At 31.2% G+C, this 27,891-nt stretch overlaps 3 protein-coding genes across 8 annotated transcripts in view; 2 read left to right on the top strand and 1 right to left on the bottom strand.

Moving 5' to 3' along the window:
• Positions 1–14,425, top strand: part of hts (adducin 1-like protein hts) — a 62,009-nt gene extending 47,584 nt beyond the window's left edge. Inside the window, exons 11-21 of one of the 6 annotated variants that reach the window (XM_013318917.1) lie at positions 178–201; positions 1,628–1,738; positions 2,717–2,848; positions 3,310–3,472; positions 4,205–4,300; positions 4,770–4,841; positions 5,349–5,402; positions 5,945–6,088; positions 12,941–13,008; positions 13,448–13,590; positions 14,106–14,425. In XM_013318917.1, the coding sequence (XP_013174371.1) occupies positions 178–201; positions 1,628–1,738; positions 2,717–2,848; positions 3,310–3,472; positions 4,205–4,300; positions 4,770–4,841; positions 5,349–5,402; positions 5,945–6,088; positions 12,941–13,008; positions 13,448–13,588 (1,005 nt within the window). In that variant the 3' untranslated portion in view covers positions 13,589–13,590; positions 14,106–14,425. The remainder of the gene's footprint in view (positions 1–177; positions 202–1,627; positions 1,739–2,716; positions 2,849–3,309; positions 3,473–4,204; positions 4,301–4,769; positions 4,842–5,348; positions 5,403–5,944; positions 6,089–12,940; positions 13,009–13,447; positions 13,591–14,105) is intronic. The other 5 variants (XM_013318916.1, XM_013318918.1, XM_013318919.1 and 2 more) reach the window with 5 other exon arrangements.
• A 1,859-nt stretch (positions 14,426–16,284) lies between these two features.
• LOC106122796 (uncharacterized) lies at positions 16,285–17,943 on the top strand. Its single transcript, XM_013318891.1, has 3 exons — positions 16,285–16,421; positions 17,350–17,649; positions 17,846–17,943. Exons 1-3 carry the CDS (start codon positions 16,386–16,388, stop codon positions 17,936–17,938), a joined length of 429 nt encoding a protein of 142 aa, XP_013174345.1. The 5' UTR covers positions 16,285–16,385; the 3' UTR covers positions 17,939–17,943.
• Positions 17,944–19,112: 1,169 nt separating this feature from the next.
• LOC106122867 (zinc finger protein 91) lies at positions 19,113–26,838 on the bottom strand. Its single transcript, XM_013318994.1, has 10 exons — positions 26,605–26,838; positions 25,179–25,905; positions 24,389–24,518; positions 23,911–23,978; positions 22,946–23,225; positions 22,324–22,589; positions 21,834–21,912; positions 21,395–21,653; positions 20,239–20,450; positions 19,113–19,729 (listed from the first exon to the last, which is right to left on the bottom strand). The coding sequence occupies exons 2-10, from the start codon at positions 25,894–25,896 to the stop codon at positions 19,192–19,194; spliced, it is 2,550 nt and encodes an 849-aa protein (XP_013174448.1). The 5' UTR covers positions 25,897–25,905; positions 26,605–26,838; the 3' UTR covers positions 19,113–19,191.
• Between the last annotated feature and the right edge of the window lie 1,053 nt (positions 26,839–27,891).

Genomic DNA, 27,891 nt, shown 5'->3' with positions numbered 1-27,891 from the left:
AAAAATATTTATGAGGAAAAAATTAATCAAATGTTTATTTTTTTTCTAAAATGAAATGCTTTTGTAGTTTTTTTTTAACACGGACTAATGTTTTTTTTTTAGTTTTCGAGTTGATTTTTTTTTTTAATTCGTTTGTTTTTTTTTATAATCTGTGACTAATATAATAATGTTTTGCAGTGGGTGGACGCTAACAACGAAGAGGTAAATAACGATTTTGGTTCGACATAACCTCACTTCGACTTCATAAATTTTATTTTCTTTAACCTTTTTTTCTTCTACATACTAGTAAAGGCCATGTAGATTTAAAAAGACATTAAATATGTGGAGTCTTGCAAATTATTTTCAAAAAAAAAAAAATTTTTTTTTTATTTTCGATGTTTAATTTAAGTTATAACATAATTTTTTATTTCTAACTTAAGTTAAGGTTAAAAAATAATTTAAAAATGTGTCAATTTTGTACTATATATAGAAAAAATTGCCTAGTACTTTACAAAAGTCCACTTTTTTTTTACTTAAAAGGCCTCTACTAGTTTCTAAAATCTATTTCTTGCGTCTAATTAATTTCTGCTATTATTTCTTTTCTTTATTATATTACCGTGTATGGAAGGGTATGGGACACCTCAGCTTCAGTCCAAATGGTTCGGGTTGCTTTATTAATAAATAAGTTATACTTCTTTGAAATAGGTTAACACGTTAAATGCCACTGAAAAATATAATAAACTTTTCAAATCATTTGTGGCATTGAAAGTGTTAAATGTATTGGAAATTTATTGGAAAGTTAAAGAAAGCTGACTACAGTAATGTAGGATATTTTATATATGTTTAAAAAAATTGTAGATTTTTTTTTTTAATTTTTTTTCTAATAATTAATTAACAAAAAGGATTACGATTATAAAGTTTTGGTATAAAATGTACGTTTTTACGTATTTTATATATTTTAAAGTACTTAAGTATATTAGAAATTATTGTTTTTCTTCATATATATAAGAATCTTTTACATAAAGAAGTATAACTTTATACGTATGTTGGAAATGTTTTTTTTAATTTTTTAAATTTTTTACTGTCAAGAGCATTTCATAAAATACCTATCCCTGGTTTTTTTTCGAATGGTTTTATTGAGTATAAAAAATAATATCATTCGACTTCAAATGCATCGAGTATGTACAGTGTAGGGCCGAGAAATTGAAAAAAAAACGAAAAATTTTTTTTTGAAAAAAATCACAAATTTGTAAAAAATGTTGCCACATCGTATCCTAATCTTCCTGCACCTTTCAAACACAAATCCCGATGTTCATGAAATCCCTTATTTTTTTCTCTCATTTTTTTTATTTTAAATTGAAGATATCGGAACGCGATTTAGCTTTGCATGCATAAAGAATGCTATTAAAAAATCTGTACACGCTCGATGAGTTTGCCAGGATGGAAAAAAAAACATTTTTTTTCTTTTTTTATTTTTCTCTCTCGCATAGCACATTTTCCTTGCCACTAAAAACCTTTATAACCTAACCTTAACTGTTTGCTGGCAACATTTTTACTAATTTGTTGTTTTTTTTCTTTTTCCCCTACGCTGGATGACGTCGGTTTTTGGATAATTGCTATTGGAAAATGGACCTTACGCTGACCACAGTGGGTACAAGATGGCTCGCCGGCGCACTCTAGTACGCCCGTCAAAATTGATACTTTACAATTTGTGCCTAAAAATACAAACCCGAAAGAATTCAAGCAATTGCAGCAGCAGGTAAGTTGATGTTTATAATTGTCTAGCTATCGCCCGCGACTTTGTGCGCGGAATTGAATAATTTAGTCATCTATGTGTTCTTCCAGACTATGTTCTATATCAGTGGTTCCCAAACTTATTTTGTCTACTGTCCACTTTGAGAATATTTTTTTAGCGCCCCCATATTTTCACATATTTAAAAACCACTATAACTTCAAATTAAAGTAATTAATTATTGTGAACTATATATGTATATTAACGGAGAATTGTAAAGGAAACTTTTACTATAACCCGCAACTTGAGACCTGCAGCGCCCACAAGGGGACGTTATCGCACACTTTGGGAAAGACTGGTTTAAACATTCGCATTTATAATATTAGTAATTTCATTTCATCATCGAAATATAAGAAAATCTTTATAGGTATTAATTTGTCAGTAAATTTGCGCTAAAAAATTAAAAAAAAATATTTTAGAAAAAGTGTCTTGACAGACACAGACAGACAATCAAGTGATCATATAAGTATTCAGTTTTTTTCCTATGAGATACGGAACCCTAAATATACAAGAAATATTTTAGTACTATGTTCTACATCTATGACATATTTCAGTGAAATGCAGCAGTTCTGTAGATACCTTCTAACAAACATCTAAACATTCGCATTTATATTAGTAAGATTGTCGTACTCATGAAAAATGCTTAATGTATTATACAGGGTGGCCCATAAGTCCTTTGATATGAAAAAAAAATATTAAAATAAAACTAATTACATTATGAATTAAATTTTTATTTACCAGAAACCGAAGTTACTTCCCCCGCTTCCCCTGCACCGCTCACGCGCGCCCTGTTCGTTATATTCAAATTTTACTTTTCAAAGGACTTATGGGCCACCCTGTATAATAATATTTTCATTAAACATACTTCTCTGATACAAGATATAGCTAAGAAATATTTATTAATTCCTATGTCTATATTATATTATACGTTGACCCCTCGATTAGATAAAGGAGAACCGTCGCGCGGACAAGATCAGCGCTGGTCCTCAGTCTCATATCTTGGAAGGCGTCACTTGGGATGAGGCGGCGCGTCTGGTTGGTGAAGACGCTGTCAACACCCATACTGGAGACCATGTTGTGAGTATTCTTCCTACGCGGCATCATCATCAGCTATACGTCCCCACCAAGAGGCTCGGAGCCTAACCTAAGTTAATGTGATTAGGCCATAGTCAACCACATGCCAAGTGCAGTGACTTCACACATATCTTTGATATTTCTCAGATATGTGCAGCATCACGATGTTTTCCTTCACCGTAACATCGGATAAATGTACATATGTAAATCGGAAATGCAAAAACACATTGGTACATGGCGGTATTCGAAACATTCGCATTTATAATATTAGTAAGAAGTAATATTAATAAGATAAGATATATAAATAACTAGCTGCAGCCTGCGACTTCTTTCGTGCGGAATTAAAAATTAACCTATATGTTCTTCCAGACTATTTTCTACATCTATAACAAATTGCATCAAAGATCCGTTGAACAACATCTAAATATTCGCATTTATAATATTAGTATTTTATCCTATTTCAGGTACTAATGGGCGCAGCATCCAAGGGTATAATCCAGCGTGGATATCAGCACAACGCGACAATGTACAGCTCGCCATACGCTCGCAATCCATTCGACCACGTGACTGATCGCGAGATTGATGAATACAAGCGCATTGTTGAGAGAAAACAGCGCGGGAACGAATGTAAGTTATACAGGGACGGATTTAATATAGGGCGGGTAGGGCGTTAAGGTTTCTTGCCCTTGCATCTGACCTATAATAACCAAATTGAAAAAAAATAGTAATGGTTGTAATCTTTAATACAATCTTTCATTTAGTCTGTGCGGAAAAAAAATATAATTAGAAGTCTATGTGTTCTTCCAGACTATGTTCTATATGTATGACAAATTTCATCAAGATCCGCTCAGTTGATCTGGAGATATCTTCAAACAAACATCCATCTATTTAAGCATTTATAATATTAGTTATATTTGTAAGTTAATGCACAAAATGCAATTATAACAACAAAACAAATTGGTATATGGCCACAGACCAAAGTTTGATACATTATTGGATGAAAGATTTCGTGATATAAGTAGATAAGTAATAAGACAGTGTTTTAGACAGTTCGAATGCTATTGCTATTGGGTGTTTAACTGTATGAAAAAATTAACCAGGGTAACCTTGTAATACATTATTTTAGACTGCCCCATCCTAAGCCGGCTGGCTACGCCCATGTAAATAAAGATACAGGGCCGGCGTTAGGTTAGGGCGTGGATGGGCCCAGGGCGCCACAAGACAGAACACAGTCTTATTTAAAATGCCATATTAGTTTTGTAGTATTTGTTTTGTTACGTATTCTGTCTGTTTTTACAGGATTTTTATATTTTATATATATATATGTAATAAATATTTGATTTTAAACATGTCTACCAGATGACACCGATCTTTCGGAGTCTGAGGCTGTGAGTGGTGCGCAGGTGACATCACCAGCCAGCGCGCCCTCCGAGACTGAGGAGGAGTCCCGTGATGGTAAGCAGTCAGAATATTCCTTTACTTTTGACCTTGACCTTCAAATGATCTAGACCAGTGTTTCCATGTTAGCGGTAAGCGTACCCTCTCTTATAAGGAAAGGATAGGAAATAAAACAGAAGAAGGGACACACAAGAAAGGGTCTCTCTTTCCTTGAAAAGGCTTTTGCGATGTTCGAAACAAATTTTTTTACTAAATATTTCTTGTACCATTTCAACTAAGCTCTATGCTTTTGCTAGGATACGTATTGCAATTGTCGAATGGATTCGAACTCTCGACCTTGTGATCAGAAATCCGTATTTAACTGTTAGGCTATTGGCGCTCTGTTTAAACTAACGGCAAACTATAAAAAGAGCTATTCACTTTAGTGATGACTAATTTGGCACGTCAGATAGTAGAGTTGTCTTACTCGAGATGTGCCAACTTATTTTATTTGAATGTTGATTTTTTCATCTTCTACCCTCATCAGAACATCGAGTGCTTCGGATAGAGACGAAGCAAGTGCCGGTTCGCAGCCAACCAGAGCTTGTTCTTAGCGATGGTGAGTTTCTTCATTGGTGAAATATACACAAAGATCGTAAAAATGATGGCTATTCTTGTGTTTCTAGTAATAGATCTCATAAGTTGATTCCCTTTAATATAGCTACAATCTTAGTATCCTAGTAAGTTTGTAAAAAAAAATGGTCATTTTTTTTATTTTTCCCCGTGTTTTTACTATTTTATTGCATAATAGCATGTTTTTTATGATGCATTTGAAAAAAAATCATAAATCTTTGACGAAAGAACACGCTATTTTTAAATCGCAGTTTCAAGGTCGCGTCACATTTCGTTACAAGACAGAGATGGGAGATGTAATATTTAACAAGTAAGAGCGAGACGGCAATACATTCTCACGTAACTTGTAACATATTTTGTTAGTGTAATTTCATAGAAATGTTGAAAATATATATCTTTGTTTGTTTTTTTAATGTTCTTTCGTCAAAGAATAGTTTTTGGAGTAAGCAGAATTTAGAATATTTGCATGAAAAAACCCATTTCCTCTCCGTAGTTGATACGACCGACTTCTTGAAGGCGGAACGAGAGCACGCCGATATGTCTAGAGGTTAGTCTTCTTAGATCTTAAAATACCTAGGTTTTATATACCTAGTGCTTATCGTCTAATTCTAGAACATTCTGACAGATTGATGATTTATGCACGTTTTTAAAGTTGATAAATTGTTTTAATATTTTGTGTTGCTATTGTTAATAATTTGATTTCAGAAACCGGGTATTATTTTTTCAGAATGCATGAATTAACTTTAGAATTTTGTGATAAATGCATACTAAATTTTCATGAATAAAATTTGTCATATGGTTTTTGGTATTTACTAAAAAAAAAACTAACAAATTGGTGATATATTTTAAAATTGTTCATTTCTTAATAATTTATTGCAATTTACTGTGGGTTTTTGAGCCCAAAAGTCTCCGTTTGAAACATATTGTTATCTGTATTATAACGATATGTTTATACAGATTTTGTTTTCAGAAATCAACGATAAAAGTTGTTAGGTATATTCGTTTACACTTGAATGAAAGAAGCTGGTCATTTTGACCATAATTTTCTTTATCTTTAATTCGATTTATATCTCTTAATATTCTTCAAAGAATCGGAACGTGATCCCAACTTACTCTCTGATGATGAAGTATTCTTGGACTCAGCCGCGTCCACTGGCACGTCCAGTATTACAGCGCCGTCAACTGTCGTCATCAGACAGTACACTGCGCATGCGCCTCTCTTACATGTCGGAGGTGAGAGTGAGACGGTATGGGTGGGTTAGAAAGAGATGGATGTTGGGGTTGTGTCGTAAGGTGTTATGTTTTGTTTGTGAAGTCAAACGGAATTGAAAAAAACATAATAAGTAGTCTATGTGTTCTTCCAGACTATGTTCTATATGTATGACAAATTTCATCGAGATCTGTGTAGCTGTTCTGGAGATATCTTCTAATGGACATACATCTAAACATTCGCATTTATAATATTAATAAGATAAGCGGTCGCCTGCGACTCGAAATTAAAATAAACTACTTTTTTAATTTTGCGCTGAAAGTCACAGGTGACTGCTAGTCTTTATTAAGGTAGATTTTAAAGGGCATAAGGATATTTGATACTTTTCTAGTTAACGCCTGTCTCCGTATAAACGAAATTAAAAAAACATAATTAGTAGTCTATATGTTCTTCCAGGCTATGTTCTATATGTATGACAAATTTCATCGAGATCTCTTCAGTCGTTCTGGAGATAATTTGTGACAAATATCCATTAAAATAGTATGAAAACCATTATTTAAACTTTCGTGAGACATTATACTAAACTGATGTATAAACACGGTTAAACACTCACGTATATACGTCCGGTATACACACAAGTATATACACCGACTAGTTTCGAGCCCATCGGGGGCCCTTCATCAGGAATCTAGTCGGTGCCGTCACCGGACGTATATACGTTAGTGTTTAGCCGTGTTATATATCAGTTTAGTAAGAAAATCTACAAAAAAGTGTATGTATGTGTTTATGTATGAATGAAGAAAATGTTCATGTGTCGTTCGCGTTTTGATTATTTTATGTCGGTGTTGTTGATGTGTCCAAATAATTCATCAGCTTTTGTATTTGTCGAATCAAACGCGCCTGATTCAGATATCCTCGCAAACTCATTCTTGAAACTAAGAAAGCTTTTTTGTTCTTTATAAAATTGTCCAATGGTTTCTATATTTGACATAAAGGCAAGAAATAAGGTTTTATATCTCGTAAATCTATCATTAAACTAAAAGTCTTTGAAAGTGAAAGAACTAATTTAGTGTGAAATTTACCTCGTTTTATAACACACGCCACTATTACCATCAATAACCATTTAGCCGTAGTTTTAAAGTCACATCCACTGAAGGTCTGAGTCTACCCTAAGTTAGGTCATAATCAATGCTGACCCAGTACATGACTTCACATATATCTTTGAACTTCACAGATATGTGCATTACGATGTTTTCATGTACAAAATGTACAAACTTCCTGCCTCGCACAGCAGCGTTGTGGAATGGTCTGTCCTCGGCGGTATCAAACCGCTACGACTTAGGGTCCTTCAAGAAGCGAGCTTATCACTATCTCAAAGGCAACGCATCTGTTCCTCTGGTATTGCTGATGTCCATGGGAGTCGTTGAACACCTAGGTGTATAAAAAAAAATGTAAATCGATAAAAACATTGATACATAGCGGGATTCGAACCCAGTACCTGTAGATTACAAGTTAAATGCGTCCCGGAGGCCTAATTTAGTCCTCTTTCCCTTCCCACCCTTTTCTTATAAGGAGAGGATGGGAAGTGGAAGTGGACTTTTCGGATGAGAGGATGCATGGAAAGGGAAAATATTTTCTTTCTGTGCATCCTCTCCTCCGTCGATTAAAGGTAGACAACGCATATGCAATTGCGTATGTCTATGGGCAGCGGTCACTTCGCTATTTCAGCGATTTCAGGTGGCCGCTCGCTCGTTTGCCACCTTATGATATAAAAAAATAAATGCTCAAACCCCTGAGCCATCGTACTTCTTTATATAGTAAACCATATTATTCATTAAAACTACGACTAAATGGTTATGCGTTGAATCGTTGAATACTTAACATTCGCTTTGGATCTTTTTCATTAAGAAAATTAACAATGTTTGACATGCTTTGTAAAGTTGCACTTAATAACATGCTTATTCAACACAGGTAATCTAACAGAGGATAAAGAAGATCACACTAACCGTACCATGCACAGCATCCCCAGAAATTCTAACATTAATGTTATGCTAAAAGAAACAAATATCAAAAAACACCCGAAATGTAAAATCAATTTAAATAATAAAATATCAAAGGATATAGTTATATACGAAAATAAAGATTTAGGTAGTTTATCCAGTTTGAATTCGATTTCATCGATAGAATGGGATGTTAGACGTAAATTTGATTATTTATATCGTACAAAATCATTACCAAGACAAAGAACATGTTCGTTAAATAATCTGTACAGAACTAACTCTCATAGTGGTTTTGTTAATTCATTTATTAAGTATCCCGAACCTGATCATTATCATTTACCACGTAATCGATCTTCTAGTACAAGTAATCTGTCGTATAAGTGTAGTTCAGAAACGAGATTTAAAAATTCACACACATCTGTGTATTCATTAGACGATAGAATTCAATCGCTTACAGAATTTAATAGTGATAGTAAAATTGATATTGTTAAAGTAAAGGAAATGGCGGTACCGGTTTTTAAAATCGATATAAAAACAGTAGAATTTGTTGATAGCCAAGAATTTAATGAAGATAATTATTTAGAAATGAGTAATAGTTTTTCTACAGATAATCAAACTGTTATCGAAAATAAAGAGATAAGAAATAAAGCTATTGAAAAAGACATAAACGTTGAAATAACTAATACAAAAGAGTTAGAATCTGATATAGAAAAAACTGGATCAAATCCAGAAATAACTGATGAAGGTGAATATCATAGTTTTCATGATGAAATGGATTTTGAAGATGCAGTATACGATAGTCCAGTTAAGAAATTAGTTGAAAAAGATATAAGAGATTATTCAGTACCTATAAATTTCTTTTGTTCTGATTATAGTAGAAATGATATGTACCAATCGCCTAGAAAATCTGACTTGCAAAGAATATTAGAACCAATTTTAGAAGAATCAAAAAGTATAAATAGCGATGAATCGAATAATTTCTCATGTATTGATAATAAAATTATAATTAAATCTGAAAATTTAAAAGATGATATAATACGTGTACCTAAAAACATTTTAAATGATATAAAAATGCGAACAGATTCAAGATTAAGTCGTAGCATATTAAGTACGGAAGGTGTAAGCTTTGATTCGACTATAGAATTTGAAAAATTAGAAATAATCTCTGATATAATCGAAATTATTATAAATAGAATAGATTATATACATCGTAAAGAAGAATATAATAATTTAATAGAAATAAATAAAGAAACTGAACAAGAATTTGAAACATTTTCTATTATAGATAACGTTAAAGAGATAGAAAATAACGTAAGTTTCAACTCGACAAATGATAATATACAAATAGAAAGCCATAGAATAATAGAAGCTATTATTTATTATATATATGATAAATCTATTTATATAGCAACAAAAAAAAATAAACGCAAACAAAAGAAAAATGTTGTAACGATTGTTGACTACGAAGATATTTTATATACGACAATACCAATGTTTCTATATAACGATATAAATACGAAATTAAATCTAGAAATTGATTTCAAATGTAATAAAGGAGATGTTTGGGTAGACTACAATGAAATAGACGATGCATGTAAAATTGCATCTGATGATGATGAAATTAGAAATTCAATGGAAGCATTTATAAGTAATAAAGAAGATATAAATGTACTAGAAAGCAATGATAATGATTATACAAATGTAGATGATCTCGAAGTAAATTCAGATAAAACTTATGTTGTGAAAAGTGATGAAATTGAACATTTACATGATACATTTAATTTGGAGAACGATGAAATGAATATAGGTTTTGTTGTTAATGATTTCAGTAGATCATCATCACCGAGAAGGTGGAATTCAGTATTGGATTTATGTAACGAATCACCTATAAAAAATATTTGTGATGCAGAAAACGATCTTAGTTTGTTATACGAAAGAAACGATTCGGTATTAGGATCTCCATTTTTGAAGCAAGCTCCTGTTATAGCGATGTCATTGACAGAGAATAAAGGTGGTTTAAAATATTGGATATCCTTCGATGATAGTTTAAACGATGTTAAAGAAAGAAGTTTTAGTAAAGCAAAGATTATTCAAGATAATAAAATGCCCAGTTTTTATTCTATAGATTGTAATAAAGATTTTAAAATGGCAAACGTAAGAAGGAATGTACTTTTTGATTGTAAAAATTATAGCAATATTTCAAATAGTTTTAACACGGCGTCGACATCGAATGATTATAGTACATGTGAATCGATAAATATCGATTCGGAGAAATTGATTTACGATTCGAGAATCGATTGGAAATCGAAAGGATGTAGACAATATTCTAGCTGGCCACCATACGAAGATACAGTATTTTATAGACTGATATCAAAATTTAGAATGTCTGAAAGTTTCGATCCTAATACAGTTAAACTGGAAAATAGTTTATAAAGATTTTAACTTAGTTTTAAATTAAGCGTATCAAAAAATACAATGACAAGATAAAACTAATTTCACACAGAAAGATAGGCAACAGCGTAGCGATAGCTATATTATAAAGTACATAATACTAAAATAAGTAACTCACTGGTGAGTTGCAATGGTATGCTATTTGATATAAGTGGGCGTTTACACGGAACTAATAATAAACACTTCAATAGTAGGTTATATGTTCTTCCAGACTATGTTCTACATCTATGCCAAATTTCATCGAAATCCATACATCAGCTCTGGAGATATCTTCTAACAAACATCCATCCAAACATTCGCATTTATAATATTACTAGCGGACCCGACAAACGTTGTCCTGTCTACACGTCTTTAATTTGAATAAATTAATATGAAGTTAATATTTGATGAAAATTGTGAATCTAAACCATTCCCAGATCACCTTGAACACACACAAAAAATTTCATCAAAATCGGTCCAGTCGTTTGAGAGAAGTTCAGTGACATACACACTCACAGAAGAATTATATATATAAAGATTCATTTAATAAATCTTGTTACACATTATGCTACAAAATAAAAACGTAAGATTGAGCCATTGAAAAGACTTGTGTTAAAGTCGACTTTTTACTTCGGAGTATAATTTTTAATAAGGTAATTCATAAATGAATTTACGGTTTAATACGAGATGTTTTTAAACTGTATTCGTTTTAATTTATTATTAAGATGAACGTATCTTTGAATTTATAAAAGTGTTATAAATTAAAAAGAAATCTTTCGGGTTTTATTTGATATGTTTTTTTTGTATGCACGCATGCCATGTTAATTTTGTAAGATTATATAAATGTTTTTATTTTAATCTGTGCTATTTGTTTTGCTTTATATTTGTCAATATGCTATATTGTTTGACTAAAAACATAGAAGCTATATAACTTTGTGGACATAAAAGACACTAATTAACGATAGCTCACTAACGCCCTCTATCAATATCCTAAAATGACCACAAAATACCTTCCCTACTGTTTTATGTTTTCTTTACACCCTAGCTATTATTCATACGGACGCTTTTTTTAACACGCATTAAAAAAAATCAAATATAAATGTATTTCTATGTATTTTTTCATACCGTCGCTTTTTAAAGCTACGCATCTATCGTGCTGTGTTTCATTTCGAGCTGGGCAAGGCGTTCATCGTTCTAGAGCAGTGGTTCCCAAACTTATTTTGTCTACTGCCCACTTTGAGAATAAACATTTTTTTTTAGCGCCCCCATATTTTCACATATTTAAAAACCACTATAACTTCAAATTAAATTAATTAATTATTGGAACTTTTACTATAACCCGCAACTTGAGACCTGCAGCGCCCACAAGGAGGCGTCATCGCACACTTTGGGAAATACTGTTCTAGAGTTTTAAGGTGGTGATAAAAAAGCGCCCGTGTGAATGCTCTCTTTGTGTTACATATGACATTGCGATAGTAGCGCCCCTTTCACAGGGTCGGAATAGTTTTGTCGCATTATAAGTTTTTGTAACATTATTTAAGATGGTTAAAGTGTAAAATTTAAAAATTTTAAATATTGATTTCGGTTAAAAAAAGCACGTGTTATATGATCTTTTTAATTTAAAACTAATTTTGTGTCTATTTTAAATGTATATCTGTCTCGTATATGTTTTGTTTATGTTTGCATGTAATTGGGTTTTAGTAATAAAGGCTTTTTTAATGCTATTGTATTTTTATCGTTTTGTTTTCTTTGTTTTTTTTATTTTTTTTAATAAAATATGTAAATAACAAATTAATGTGACACTTGGCTGTACGGGCACAACTTTTGTCTTTTGTGTTGAGAAGAAAATTAATTACGATATGTCATTTGCACAAGCTTGCCTCCATTTTATTGTTTTCCATTTTAAATTCATACTTTTACATAATAATAACCTAATAATAATTAGATTACAACGTTTCTATGTTATTTTATATGATTGTTGATATTTTTAATTTGATTTGTAAAAGTATGTAATTTTAAAATTAAAAACCTTAGCATCGTTACGTCATATTTGCATCTCAGCATGGTTAAGTTTATTGGTTTCGGATAAACGACTTTATGTTTAATAACAATTAAGGTAAGTTTTGCATGTTATTTTTAAAAGACAATCTGTCAAGTGGCGGGAAATTACTTTAACAAAATTATTTAATCTGTGAAATTAAAAATATTAATTATTTTCGAATTAATTGTTTATTTAGACGTCAAACTTTGAGGTTACGTAACTATGAAGACATTTTGTTTACTGATAAAGTATTATATTTAAAAAAGACTTCAAATTTCTTATAATTTCTTTTATTTTATCGTAATTTATTTCACAAATATATGTAGATAACATAAAATATGATGAAATAAAAAAAAATTAAGAGTTATAAAATTTTTGAGGTTATGTTTATTGTAATATTCCAGGCGAGCATACAGTGAACGGTGACCACTCTGATGCGCACCAGAGCACCTTCTCTCATAGCAGTAAAGAGGTAAGCAGATATAAAAAACTTAAAAAAAACACCCCTATATCTTTAACCAAAAGTATATATAAAAATGTACATACTGTCACCCGCGAATCCGTATGCACGGAATTAAAAAAATCTTAATTACGAGTCTATCTTCCAGACTATGTTCTATATGTGTGCCAAATTTCAACGAGACCCATACAGCCGTTTTACAGATATCTTCAAACAAACATCCATTTAAACATTCGCATTTGTAATATTAGTCTTATATATAAAATTGTCGTGTCACAATTTGTCGTTCCCATACTCCTCCGAAACGGCTCGACAGATTCTCATGAAATTTTGTGAGCACATTGAGTAAGTCTGAGAATCGGCCAACATTAATACCGCGCGGACGAAGTCGCGGGCGACAGCTAGTATAATTATAGAATTAGTTTTAAAATATTATTTTTTCTTTTTCCAGGGGTCGCCTTCTAAGGAAGTATCCACCGAAGACTCGCCTAAGAAAGACAAGAAGAAGAAAAAAGGTCTGAGGACGCCGTCGTTCCTTAAAAAGAAAAAGGAAAAAAAGAAGGAAAAGTCTAGCACACCACAGCCCGCCTAGAGGTATATTAAAAGTTTTTTTTTAATACCATATCTCTTTAAAATCAAACATAATTAGTAGGCTATGTGTTTTTCCAGACTATGTTCTGTATGTAAGACAAATTTTATGGAAATCCGTTCAGCCGTTTTGTAGATATCTTTAAACAAACATCCATACACCTAAACTTCGTATTTATAATATTAGTAATATTTAAACTGATATATAAACACGGCTAAACACTCACGTATATACGTCCGGTGGCGGCACCGACTAGTGAGCGACGGGCCGCGTTCGCGAAATAATACCAGTACCACTCATCCTGATGAAGGGTCCCCGATGGGCTCGAAACTAGTCGGTGCCGCCACCGGACGTATATACGTGAGTGTTTAGCCGTGTTTATATATCAGTTTAGTATAATGTCTCACGAAAGTTTGAATAATTTAATAGTAATATTTAATTTCGGTGTTGGATTAAAACGAGGTATGGAATAGACAATTTTTTTTAATCTATGCCTTATATTATCTGTTTAATTTTTCAGATGTTACTCCGAAAGAACACTGCCATGTCGCTTTCAATATAAATTCGTAATTAAGAGCAAAATTACAATTGTACTATTTTTTTTTATACAGCTTTACAGTTTGTGTGGGTTGGGTTTGGATTTGAACCCATGAGATTGTTTTAATTCGCGTATTTGACCCACCTATCGGCGTAGCTATCACATTTTGCTTACGTCTTTGCGTTTTGAGATAAACTCGAAACTCGGCTTTGTCAAAGTTGGGCATTGTCAAAGTTGAACACTGTCAAGGTTTGACTATGACAAAGTTAGGCATTGTCAAAGTCAACGTTCGGCATTGTCAAACTTGAGTATTGTCAAAGTTAGGCATTGTCAAAGTTCGGCATTGTCAAAGTTTGGCTATGTCAACGTTCGGCATTGTCAGAGTTTAGGATTGTCAAAGTTAAGTAAAATCGATTAGAAATGAGTCGCGGAGTAATCGACCAATTCTGCTCATAGACTAAGCGTTCTAGTTAAGGGCTATTTTAGATGACAGTCTTATTTATTTGACATATTACAAATCTTTGGATTTTTTTTATTTTTTTTATATTGACAAAATTTATATTCTTATGACTTGCCAACAAATTATGTGAATTTCTTTTATATTTGTGTCTAGTATTTTTTTCTTTCCGAATCAGACAGTTTTTAACGGAAAATATTTTTATTTTTTAGTTTTATCGAAAATGCTGTTTCCATTTTGCTTAAAAAATGGAAGTATGCGATTTTTATTCCGCTATACTTATCTGATAGGCGGAATTGACTATTGGAATAAAGTGCTTTTGACAAAAAAATATATAATCTTGTTTTTTTTTTTTAATATTTTTCGATTTAAATTGTCTATTCGGTGTATATGGTGCGTTCTTATGAATAATTCTTCACCAGCATCAAATGCTTTTCGTGTTAGGGGGTTAGACCATTTTGACAAGGCCCCATGCCATTGTGCTTTTGAAATTTATATAATATAGGATATGTCCACACTAAGACCCACAAGCTTATGCCTTTGTCTTTTAAAAAAAATAAAAAACAAACAAATTAAATTGCATTTGAAACAATACTGGTACAAAATAAGGCATAAAAAGTGTGGAAATAGCTTACGATACAGACTATAGCAATTATCATCTGTCAAAATTCGCGCCTTTTAACTGTCAAGTGTCATCCATAGACAACTTTAGTACGCGAAAAATTTTGACAGTTGACATTTGCATAGTCTATATAAATATAATTAAACGATATAAAAATTATAATTTACATAAGCACTCTATACATAAGGAGTTAGGCTAGCTATCGTAGATTCTTTTTTAATCTATTTATTTCCAATTTTATTCGGAATGTCACTTCGACATGGCGTTATTAAATCTTTGATATACATTTAAAATTAATAAACTTAGTGGTACAGTACTATAATTTATATAAACTACATATAGACGCATTTAAATTCTATTTAGGGCCTTATTCCGCCGTGTTGAAGAGAATTACATGTTATTTTGGGCCCAAATATCACATTGATTTATGAAATAATTAATATATACGAGAAAATTTTATTTTTTATGTCACCAAGGCCCATCAATTTGACATTACCTAGAAATAGTCTAGAGTTGTTAAAATGGCAAGTTGATTTCTTTTTAATTATTATCACGTTATATGGGATTTATTAAGTTTTATCCCGTATTTATAAATATTAAGTAATTTTTAAATAATGTTTGAAAAATATTGTGGACACTGGCATATTATGCGACTTTGTAATTTTTAATTCAAAATAAATTATTAGTTTTAAAAATGTTTTCTTATTTTTTTTTAATCCTTACGACGAATGTTGCCAGGCACGAACGTGCTGGATTTTTTTTTAGTAGTTTATAAGTTTTTAGCTTAAAAGAGTTTATTTGTATCGTGTATTTTTTTATTTCTAAAATATATGCTGTTTGGATGATTTATTATGGAACGTGTTGTTTCATTTTTTTATTTATAACCAGCTGTAACTAAACTTTTAGAATATTAAGGGTAAGTATGAAAATCGATAAAAACCACTAAAATGTCAAAAGTCAAATAGGCACAAAATACTACCTTTTATATCCGGTATAAAGATAGGTGTTTTAAAAAAAAAACATCTATGGCGTTGCTCTTTGAAATTATTTAATCTGTGATCTGACATTACATTAGAAAAATAGTTTTGACATTTGTCTGATGGAGATTTTACAAAATTATAAGTTACGATGTTAAAATTTAAATATTAAAGATGTTTATCAAACAAGAAGTAGCGAATACGCGATGAACAACATTCCGGTACAATTATGGAGAATGCAGGTTATAAATAATTTGTTATAAAAGTTATTAATATGAAATATGAATTATTCCTCATCAGGCTCAAGTTTCATACCATCATCAACCTACCTTAGTCTCTACGTAATGCCCATAGTATGTACTTTTCCATACATCTCTAAGAGTCATCTGAATTCCCTCCCTCCTTACGCATATGCGCTTTTAACCCTTAGTAGCCTGATTTACATACGAAAGTGATTTATTTTTAATATTACTGTGTTTGCTTGATAAAATAAAACAATAATGAAATTTGTTTTTTTTTTTAAATTTGGTTGGAAAGAATATTAACAACAGTAAAATAGGTACAGCCTACCTATAAAAAATCTAATAGTAATGTGAACATTCGGTTTAAAAGATTGGTATCAAAATTAAAACTCTAGGCTAATAAGGGTTAAACAATTCATTCATACTATTATTACATCTACACACAAACATTAAACCTTTTAGAACATATATTCATTTCTATTACTTTCAACCTTGTTTCCTATGTAGGGTAGGCACAATATTCTGTTCCATAACACAAAATTATTGTATTTCATAGTTAATTACGACACATGCAAAAGTTGTTGTTTTTATTATTCTCGAAAGAGCAGGCAAAGGAACTAAGCCATACAGCCTTACATGCAAAAGTAACAGACAACAGGCATTTTATTTTTAAAGTTTACACAGATTATGGCAAAATTATGAGATACGATTATTTACTTGAACATCGTAGATGAAAGATTTTTTACTTTACTATACTATTTAGGGTCTTTCAAAAAGCGTACCACTTTAAAGGTCGGCATTTGCTGACCTTTGGTGTTGCAAATGTTTATGGCAGTTATGATATCTTTGTTCAAGCTGTTTTGCCCTTTTGTAGAGATAGATTAAAACCTATTTTATTAAGATTCTGATTTATAAAATATATTTCCAGTTGCTACCTTCCAACGATAAGAAAGAGAATTGTGAGTATAAACGACGAAAATGCAAGAAGGTAAAGAGCGCCAAATTTTCGAGCGTCTGTAAAGCCGCGCCAAACCATCTGTCAGAATTTGCTGGCGCGTTAATGGATTATTTCTGTGAAGTTGGCAAATTAATTTCCTGCGAACCGGATACACAAGTGTGTAATACATTAGTGGAACTTCTACGTATAGTCACAATTTTAGGCAATGACATTTTTATCGTTTTAAAATGTTTTTGTCGCTGCTGTCGTCGGCTGATGAACAAACGAAAGGTTTGCCTTATTTAATTTTTTTAAACTGACAGTTGACGTTTCGATATTGTTTTTGATTGTCAATTTTTTTAGTCTATGCCTTGATGTTATTTAAAAAATCGTAATGTGTTTGTTTACATGTGTTTGGTTTTCCTAACTCATAAACCTGGATTATTCATCACTTTCAAGACTTTTACAATTGTTTTGTGCCTTGCAGGATCTACGAAAGTGTATAAAAAATTTAACAGCTTACAATTCTTATGAAAAACAAGAAATCTGTTCTATTGTGTCAAGTGAAGATTTATCGTAATTTATTGTCTTGTTTTATTTATGAACCAAATAGATATCTAATAAAAACACGTGTATCAAAACGTAGCCCTACAATTCCTTCACGGACCTATATATTCTAGTGAACGACTATAAGCCGTTGAATTTTTATGAATATTTGAGTTTAGGCGTTTTATAGCTGACGATTGCAATTAGTATGTTGGATACTCGAATATAAAAGGAAAATAAAACAATCATATTAAACTTAATTTATTTAATAATCTATACAAGAATTAACAACCTCCAAGAGAAATGTACAACACCAGAAAAATAACCTAAAAAAAAATTCGATCCAATGAAAAAATATTTCTATATTAACAAACACCTATTTATTATAACCTACAATTTATTGCTATTTTGATATTTGTCTATCGCGACCAAAATCCAATAATATCTAACAAAAATATTTAAAAAAAAACCTTCGCCATATTATATCGTAATTTGGTCAATAAATCAAATAATAGAATTATCTAGAAACGAATTCATTGTTTTATATTAAAAAAAACAGGCCCCGAATTTACGATAATTAATTGAAAGTTGTATTTATAAATTTAAAAAGATAAAAGACATTCTCATTCAGTGAGAAAGAAATAATTTTAACGGCACAAATTATTATCAAAAAAACGATTTTTTACAATGTTATAAACATTGGAACAAATTGGAAATTTATTTATAACAATAAGAAAAAATCATTTCCAATTTTTAACATAACTGATTAAAAAAATATAAGGACAAAGGACATTTTATTAAAAAAACATTTTTCAAGATTAAAAAAACGATATTCACAACAACAGATTGAAAATTTAACAAAACGAATTGTTATAAGTACTGGCAAGTTATTTATCAAATACATAACTTATTATAAAGAAAAAATTGTTCAAATATAGTCAAAATGACTACAACTTTAAGGCAAGATTAACAATTCACGATTATCAACCTTAATCCAAAGTGATAAGTACGATTTTACAAAAACTGCATTAAATAAAAACTATCACCCATACTTATTTACTAGACCCGTTTACCGTAAACACATTTAACTAGTATCTGTTAGATTGTAATCGTCAGTTTATAAACTGAACGGCTATGTAGACAAATTATATAAACACCAAAAAACAAATTGAAGACAATTTTTTTTATTTAAATCAATTTTATTTCAAAATATAGTTAATTTCAATTACTTGTGTTATTGTAAAACTGACAAATATAAAAACATATTTTAATCACACTTTCAAAGAATTAAACAGTCTGTTCCAAACCGTTTGCGTTTAACCCAAATTGTTTGTCGATTATAAAATTATCTTGAGTCCCGTGGATTGTCCTAACATGGATTCTCAAATAACTAGGTCTAGTAAAAAATTTATAACATATATGACATTGATATTTCTTTAATCCGCTGTGAGTTTCTAAATGTCTTTTTAATTTGCCCCTTGTTATAAATCCTTTGCCGCATTGCTGACATATGTATGGTTTCTCTTTAGTATGAGTGAAACTGTGCAACTTCAAATAATAATGCAATTTAAAACTTTTACTACAAATCTGACAGATATGTTTCTTCTCTTCGATTTTCTCATCATCCTCTAAAGCTATTTTAGAACCGTGACTCTTTAAATGCTCCTCTAAATAGAAGAAATGTTGAAATATTTGACCGCAAATGTTGCATTTCTTATTTTGCTCGTCCGGCAATGGTTTGATACCGGATTCGGGATGTTTCGGTATTCGACGAGCGTTTTGTAAAACCATCGCTAATACTTCATTTCTGTTTGCTTCAACTATTCTGTGAAATTAAAAAAAAATTGTTACTGAGAGAAAATTCCAAAAATTAAAAAAAAATACTCTAGCTAACTACTAGATTAGTTGTTGCCCGCGACTCCGTCCGCTCGGAATTAAAAAAAAACTTAATTAGTAGTCTATGTGTTCTTCCAGATTATTTTCTACTTCTATGCCAAATTACAGCAAAATCTATTTAGCCGTACTGTAGACCTTCAAACATCCATCCATCCAAACATTCGCATTTATAATATAAGTAAGATATGATAACACAGTCTAAGTTGAATAAGTGACAATCCTAGAGACAAAGAGATTTGTCTAACTTATAGAGGTTTTTCTCTAATTGTGTCTCGCTTATTCAGTTTCACCAGTATTAGGAATAAATTTATATTTCACTCCAGGTCAATGATATAAATTGTAGATATTTAAATATTTGGCAGGGGAGGGGACATACAGGTAAGAGAAAAAATTGTCTCTCCCCTGCCACTAAATGTGCAGATACTTGTAAATACTTACAATCCTTCCTTCTGATGTGTGACTAAATGCATCTTAATATGATATTTAGTATTAAACATGTGCGCACAGACAGGACACTCGTATCTAACAACGTATTGGTCCGCTCTATGCGTTGCTATGTGCTTCTCCAATTTGCGATATGAAGGAAAGCTTTTAGAACATATGTCACATGTATACTCTTTGTCAGTTGTATGATGTTTTCTGTGGTACATCTGGAAATATAATTATTTATGACTAGATGTCGTCTGATGAGTGTGCGTCCCGGAGGCCTAATTTAGTCCTCTTTCCCTTCCCACACTTTTTCTTAGTAGGAAAGGATGGGAAGTGGAAGTGGACTTTCCGGATGAGAGGATGCATGGAAAGGGAAGATATTTTCTTTCTGTGCATCCTCTCCTGCGTCGATTAAAGGTAGGCAACGCATATGCAATTGCGTATGTCTAGGGGCAGCGGTCACTTCCTTTATCAGCGATTTCAGGTGACCGCTCGCTCGTTTGCCACCTTATGATATAAAAAAAAGCTGTCGCCCACGACTCCGTTCGAATTAAAAAAACTTAAGTAGTCTATGTTCTATATCAGTCTTTCCCAAAGTGTGCGATAACGCCCCCTTGTGGGCGCTGCAGGTCTCAAGTTGCGGGTTATAGTAAAAGTTTCCTTTACAATTCTCCGTTAATATACATATATAGGTCACAATAATTAATTAATTTAATTTGAAGTTATAGTGGTTTTTAAATATGTGTAAATATGGGGGCGATAAAAAAATATTCTCAAAGTGGGCAGTAGACAAAATAAGTTTGGGAACCACTGGTCTATATGTATGACAAATTTTAACAAACATCCATTTATCTAAACATTCGCATTTATATTAGTAAGAAAAAACTTTCTTGTTTTTTTTTAATATAAGCAGATTTTTTTGTAAATTTACTAATATTACTTTTACCATTCCAACTAAGCTCTAGGCTTGTGCTAGGATATAGTTTACGACAATAGTCGAATGGCGGGATTCGAACCCCGATCTTGTGATCGGAAATCCGTACCCTTAACCATTAGGCCATTGACGCTTCAATATTCATTGAAAATAATTTTTTAAAGAAAGCGCCATCTATTATCAACAAAAATAAACACTAGTAATCTTTTCCCACCAACAGATGTCACTTACCATAGTTTCTCGTTTTTTATATGTTTTACCACATAAAGTACAAAGATATGGCTTCGGACCTTCATGAGTTACTTCATGGACCTTCAAAGCTTCCTGATTATCCATCTTCATCAGGCAATAGTTACATTTCAACACAAGTTCTTCACCATCATGTGATTTCTTGTGTACTTGTAACGTGCCCATATGTAAGAATCTTTTGTGACAATACTCGCAAGCGTGTGGACGAATTTTTTTTAATTTTGATTTTGGTTTTGTAGTACTGGAAATTTTTTTTATATATTAATTTTGTATTGTCTTTGACCATACTATTTACTATATATTTAGTTTTTTTTTGCAATCATTTTTTTTTATTTAAATAACTAAATAGCTTAAATATAATAACGATAAATAAATCATATAAAAAAATAAAATATTTTTTTTTTTACAAAAAATTACTTACTCTTTGACTTTTTTCTTTTTGTTCTTAACAATATCAGATCCCACATCTGTATTTTTTTCCAATTTCATCGCTGGATCGTCTGAAAATCGTAAATAAATAGTTAAAATCGGACATAATGACATCAGAAGGACGAAAATATTTAGTCTTTAAATATTTTTTTCCAAATATCTATTGCTAAGTCACTTAAAAAACGTATTTAAATCGTATTCCATACAAAAAAAATGTTTTAATTATTTTTCCAATTTACTCAAACACTAAACCTGATTTATTGATTTATTGAATTTAATAATTTTTTTTTTTCAAACAAGAAATTTTTTTTTTTTAATTTTTTCAACTAACCGAAACACTTGACCAGATTTATTTTATAATTTATAGCATTAAGTAAGTTTAGTGGAGACCTTTATAATAGAAATTAATTTAAAAGATATTTAAAAAAAATCCAACCATATCCCATTGAAAAAAAAAAAAAAAGAAAATTTTTTAAACTCACCCAAACTGTCAGAATGTGTCAAAACATGTCGATGCATCTTACTCGCTGTAATAAATCCCCGATTACATATGTAACATTTATATGGTTTCTCTCCCGTATGAGTTCTCATATGTATTTGTAAATAAGATTGGGAGCTTATTTTTTTCTCACAAATATCACATTTTATTGGCTCACCTTGCTTCTGACGTTTACTTTTATGCGGAGGCGAATCTATCTTAGGTGACGCTGCCCACGTATTCGATGGGAAATAATCACTGTCCGAACAACTGGAAATATAAAAAAAACTTACTAATATTATAAATGCGAATGTTTGGATGGATGGATGCATTGATATTTGTATGAAGGTATCTCCGGAACGACTTAACAGATCTTGATGAAATTTGTCATACATATAGAACATAGTCTGGAAGATCACATAGGCTAATAATTAAGTTTTTTTTACGAAACAATATGTCCATAGACAACAGCAATTATAAGTGCTATGCTTACGTTTAATCGACAGAGGAGGGGATGCACAGATAGAGAATATTTCACCTTTGTGTGTCCCCTCCTCTGTCAAATCCATTCCCCTTCCCATTATAAGAAAAGGGTGGTCATGACTGAACTTAAGTCTATAACTTACCTGTCTTGATCATCTTTGTTATCTGACATGTATCCATCAGAATCAATTTCTTTCTTAACTTCCGTATCCATAAATCCATTTGGCATTTCAACAACAACTGTAGTTATAGCATTTTCTGTATTATTTTCTATAAGTTTTATTTCTTTATCTGTAGATACTTTGGTTTCTTCCATCGGCCAATCTTCCCATAACTTTTCACTTTTCTCCGTTTCTTTTGGATCAGTTTTTATTTGTAATTGTTCTTCTAATTCTTTTAAATATGGTAATATTGCATTGTAATCTGTAAATAAATAGAAAAATTATCCTCATCAGGTCAATATACCAAATGTGGGTCTCGGACTACCGTAAGTTAGGTCATAATCAACGCTGACCCAGTGCGACTTCACACATATCTTTGAAATTCTTTACAAATATAGGATAAATGTACATATGTAAATATAAAATAACACATTGCTACTTGGCGGGATTCATAATTGCTGACAAGTGCTTAACACTTAAGAAACCGATTATTAACTTTTGCAATATTGTAAAAAAAAAAACAATTTTATAGTAACTAAGTTTTGCGTCCAGGAGGCCTAATTTTATCCTCTTTTCCTTCCCACACTTTTTCTTATAAGGAAAGGATGGGAAATGAAAGTGGACTTTCCGGATGAGAGGATGCATGGAAAGGGAAGATATTCTCTTTCTGTGCATCCTCTCCTCCGTCGATTAAAGGAAGGCAACGCATATGCAATTGCGTATGTGTATGGGTCACTTCGCTTTCAGGTGGCCGCTCGCTAGTTTGCCACCTTATGATATTAAAAAAGTTATGTTCTTGCAAAAGTTAAACCAAATTATGATAGCTTACTACAACTGTATGAAAAAAATGACACAAAACCTTTATCTCAGTTCCGCCACACCTCACCCTACCTTGACTAATGGATATTATATTTGAAATATCCGACTCGAAGGATCAAAATACATACCATAAGGTTCCCCTTCCAACTTATCTTCAGGATGCTTCTTATCAAAATGTTTTGTTAAATATTCAAACCTGAAAAATGATTTTAAAAAATTAACCCAAGTTTCTCGCTTACGGCAGCCATCTGACAAGACTAGACAATGATTCTCGCTTATAGAAACTTTCTAGCTTATTCAGTTTTAACTATACATAATAAGATACATAATTGTATTAAAAAAAATAATCTTACTAATATTATAAATGCGAATGTTTAGATGGATGTGTGTTAGAAGATATCTCCGGAATGGATCAACGGATCTTAATGAAATTTGTCATACATATAGAACATAGTCTGGAAGAACACATAGGCTACTAATTATGATTTCTTTTAATTCCGCTCTATCGGAGTCGCGGGCGAGAGCTAGTTAATTATAATTTTGAAAATCCATTGAGTTTTTGAATTTTAATTGTTCTTCTAATTTAAAACAGATTATATAACTTACCTAGAAAAGAATTTATAGCATATCCTACATTGATGTCTTATAGCCAGATGTATTCTCTTTTTATGTCTGCCTAGCTTGCTGGCTGTGATAAAGCATTGACCACATTCAGCACATGTATATGGCTTTTCATCTGAAATATTATTAAAAAGTATTGTCATCTTACTAATATTATAAATGCGAATGTTTAGATGCATGTTTGTTTGAATGTATCTTCGGAACAGCTCAACAGATCTTGCTGAAATATGGCATACATATAGAACATAGTCTGGATGAATACATAGGATACTGTTTATCTGCCTAACATGAATCTTACAAAATGATGGAGACAGTTTTCCCAATCAGTCCCATCCACTTTACTCTGTCCTCGACATCTGAGATTCGGCACTCATGTCATTAACCACATCTTTCAAACTCGTAGGATACTAACATTTTTTTAAATTCCGATCGGACAGATTCGGAGGCGATTGTCCATCAACAGCTCGGAATACGTCTGGAATACCTATTGAGGGACTTGCAGCCTACCCTAAGTTAAGGGTGATTAGTCCATAGTCAACCACGCTGGCTAACTGCGGGTTGATTCACACATATAATTGAATTTCTTCTCAGATATGTGCAGCATCACGATGTTTTCCTTCACCGTAACATCGGATAAATGTACATATGTAAATGGGAAATGGAAAAACACATTGGTACAAGGCTTCGAACCCAGGATCTACAGATTGCAAGTGCTTGACACTTGAGCCACTGATCGGGGGCGATTGTTAGTGTTAGTAAATATATAAGAACATACCTGTATGAGATCGTACATGTAATTTTAGATAATAACTTAAAGTGAACTGTTTTTGACAAGCAAAACATTTGAACATCTTTTCCAAATTATCGTCCTTCTGTGGTATAGTATTATTTTCTTTACACCCCGTTGACTTTGAATCAATCTGTTCTGTGTCCGTCAGTTTATAATCTACCGTTTTTATATCGCCAATATATCCGTCTTCCGTTTTGATTTCGATTTCAATTTGATTTTTTTCCTTTTTGATTGTTTTATTTAATTTTTTCAATTTCTTCTGTTCTTTACGCATCTTCTTTCTTTTCATTTGATTTTTTAATCTCAAACCATAGCTCGTTATCCTGTTTTTATGTGTTATTATATGTTTATCTAAATCTGTTAGTAATTTAAAACTGATATTACAAACCGCACAACCGTAGAACGGGAAATTACTGTCCGCTATCTTTTCAGATAGAAAACTCTTCTTTACTTTATGTTTAATTTCTTTTTTAATTAATGTTTGTTCATTTTCATTTAAATTCTCTTTAACATTACAGTTTTCTATCTTATCTGTTAATTCAGATTTCGAGTCTTTATGTTCATTGGTACAATTTGTAGTTATATTTTGGACATCGTAATTGTATGTAACATCGGTGTATAATTGTTGGTAGTTAGGAAATTGTGTATAATCATACGTAGCTAAAGGATCTATATCTGTACCATTCTGGATGTTTGGATTCATCTTGATAATCTGTAAAATTGATAACATTATCAACCATCAACCTGCCGTTATCCCTATTGAGGGTTGGCACAGTATGTACTCCATACATCTCTATCAGCTGTCATATGCTCTTTCACACAGTCATTTCATACTTTTTTTGCTCTTCCTCTACCTTTGTAGCCATCCAAATTCAATCTCATTACTTTTTTGCTTATATTGTCATCATCCCTCCGCATAACATGTCCAAACCACACTAATGTTATGATTATGTATAATGGTGATGATTATGTTTTTATTATTGTAAAATTTACAATAATAAAAACATAATCATCACCTCACTATATCCCCACTGAGAGGCTCGGAGCCTACCCTAATATATCTACAAGAATGCCTGAACAGATCTCGATGAAATTTTGCATTAATATTTGACACAATCTGAATCATTTTAAAATTATAATGAATTAAAATAAAGAATGACAATGTTTGTAATAAATTACTGTTTAATTCAAAAATGAACAATAACTTTGTTATTAGGAAATACTGTCTTATTTTGCGTAACACAATACTGAAGATTTCTTTTGTTTTGATATCGTTAACTAATTTTATTTACGAAATACATTCGATGCAATGTAACTTATTTTTTACTGTTTAAAACTGAAGTATATAGCGAAATGATACGGATGTTAAACTCTTTATATACCTAATTACCACAATGAATAAAAAAAGTACCTGTATAACCGCAGTAATAAAAAAAATCACAACTTCGTCAACACATCAACATTTACACTAATAAAACTATTCATTGTAAACAAGATTTTATAAGTACAGCAACTTTGTATATCCTAAATTTATTCTTCTAATAACTATTCACAGTAAAATCACTTAAAAAGTTTATTTACAATGCAAAATATAGTTAAATTTAAATACGAAATTCGGATTTTTTTCCTCGCGTGACTGACCTGCCATGGCCGTCAGTTTTATGTTGCCATATTTGGTAACACAATTACCAACGGTTATATCATTTCAAGGTCAAGTTATTTGTTTTTGTTTGATAAAAAATTAAACATATTTTTGATCTTACATCTAAGATTATGTTAACATTGCCTGAAGAATTTCTAAGAAATATAAATCTGAAACATCTGAGAAAATAGCAGCGATTGAAACAATTTCAATTTTAAAATGTCCTGATCATCTTTAACTTTAGCATTTAAGCTAAATCTTTAAATAGGAAACATTGAATGTCTATAAATTGAAATCTCTATTAAAAAGTATTAAAATAGAACTAAAAATGCCTTAAAATCAATACCATTACCTCTCATATACACTATACAACATAAACTATAAATATAAGGTAGTGAAAATTAAGGAAAGTTAACCGTTTTACGATTTGAAAATGGCTACAATATTTTTCGAAATGCTCCTTACATTGAAGGAAAACAGGTGTGAGTGCAACATTATTTTTAATGTCACTGTCGCTCTGTTGTCAATCGTTTCGATGTTCCATTTTACGCTTATTCAAAATATTATAATGGAGAACAATAATTCTAAAATATATTTTTATGTATTATTCCATAAAACAATATCATCGTTCAGTGAAATAAGACGATGCATTAAATTTTTTTAATAAAACGATTTATATCCATTTATATAAAACAGCTCTTATGTGAATGATACTTATAATTTGAAATTTATTAATACTGTTTTTATACTTCGCTTTAACGTTTGCCTTTTTAAGTAGGTATTATGTTGACGATTCATATTAAAACACAATGCAAATAAAGGGAAATTGATTGTTATCCATTTTAAAGCTATTATGTAGATATTGCCCCATTTTAAACCTAAACCGTTTGGAATAAAATCGATATTTCTTTGTTCACCCTACATCACATTTGAACGAGATATAGTGTTGTGCATAGCGCTAATTAGATAACCAATCTCTCCTAATTTAATAAACTTTAACTTGAATTTTTTTGGAGATAAATATTATTTAGCTGAAGATATAATCCTATTTTACTT

The sequence above is a fragment of the Papilio xuthus genome, unplaced genomic scaffold, assembly GCF_000836235.2.
Source record: "Papilio xuthus unplaced genomic scaffold, Pxut_1.1 DF826776.1, whole genome shotgun sequence".
Classification (NCBI taxonomy): Eukaryota; Metazoa; Arthropoda; class Insecta; order Lepidoptera; family Papilionidae; genus Papilio; species Papilio xuthus.
Note: the sequence above shows the minus strand (reverse complement) of the source record. Positions and strands in the feature narration are given on the sequence as shown.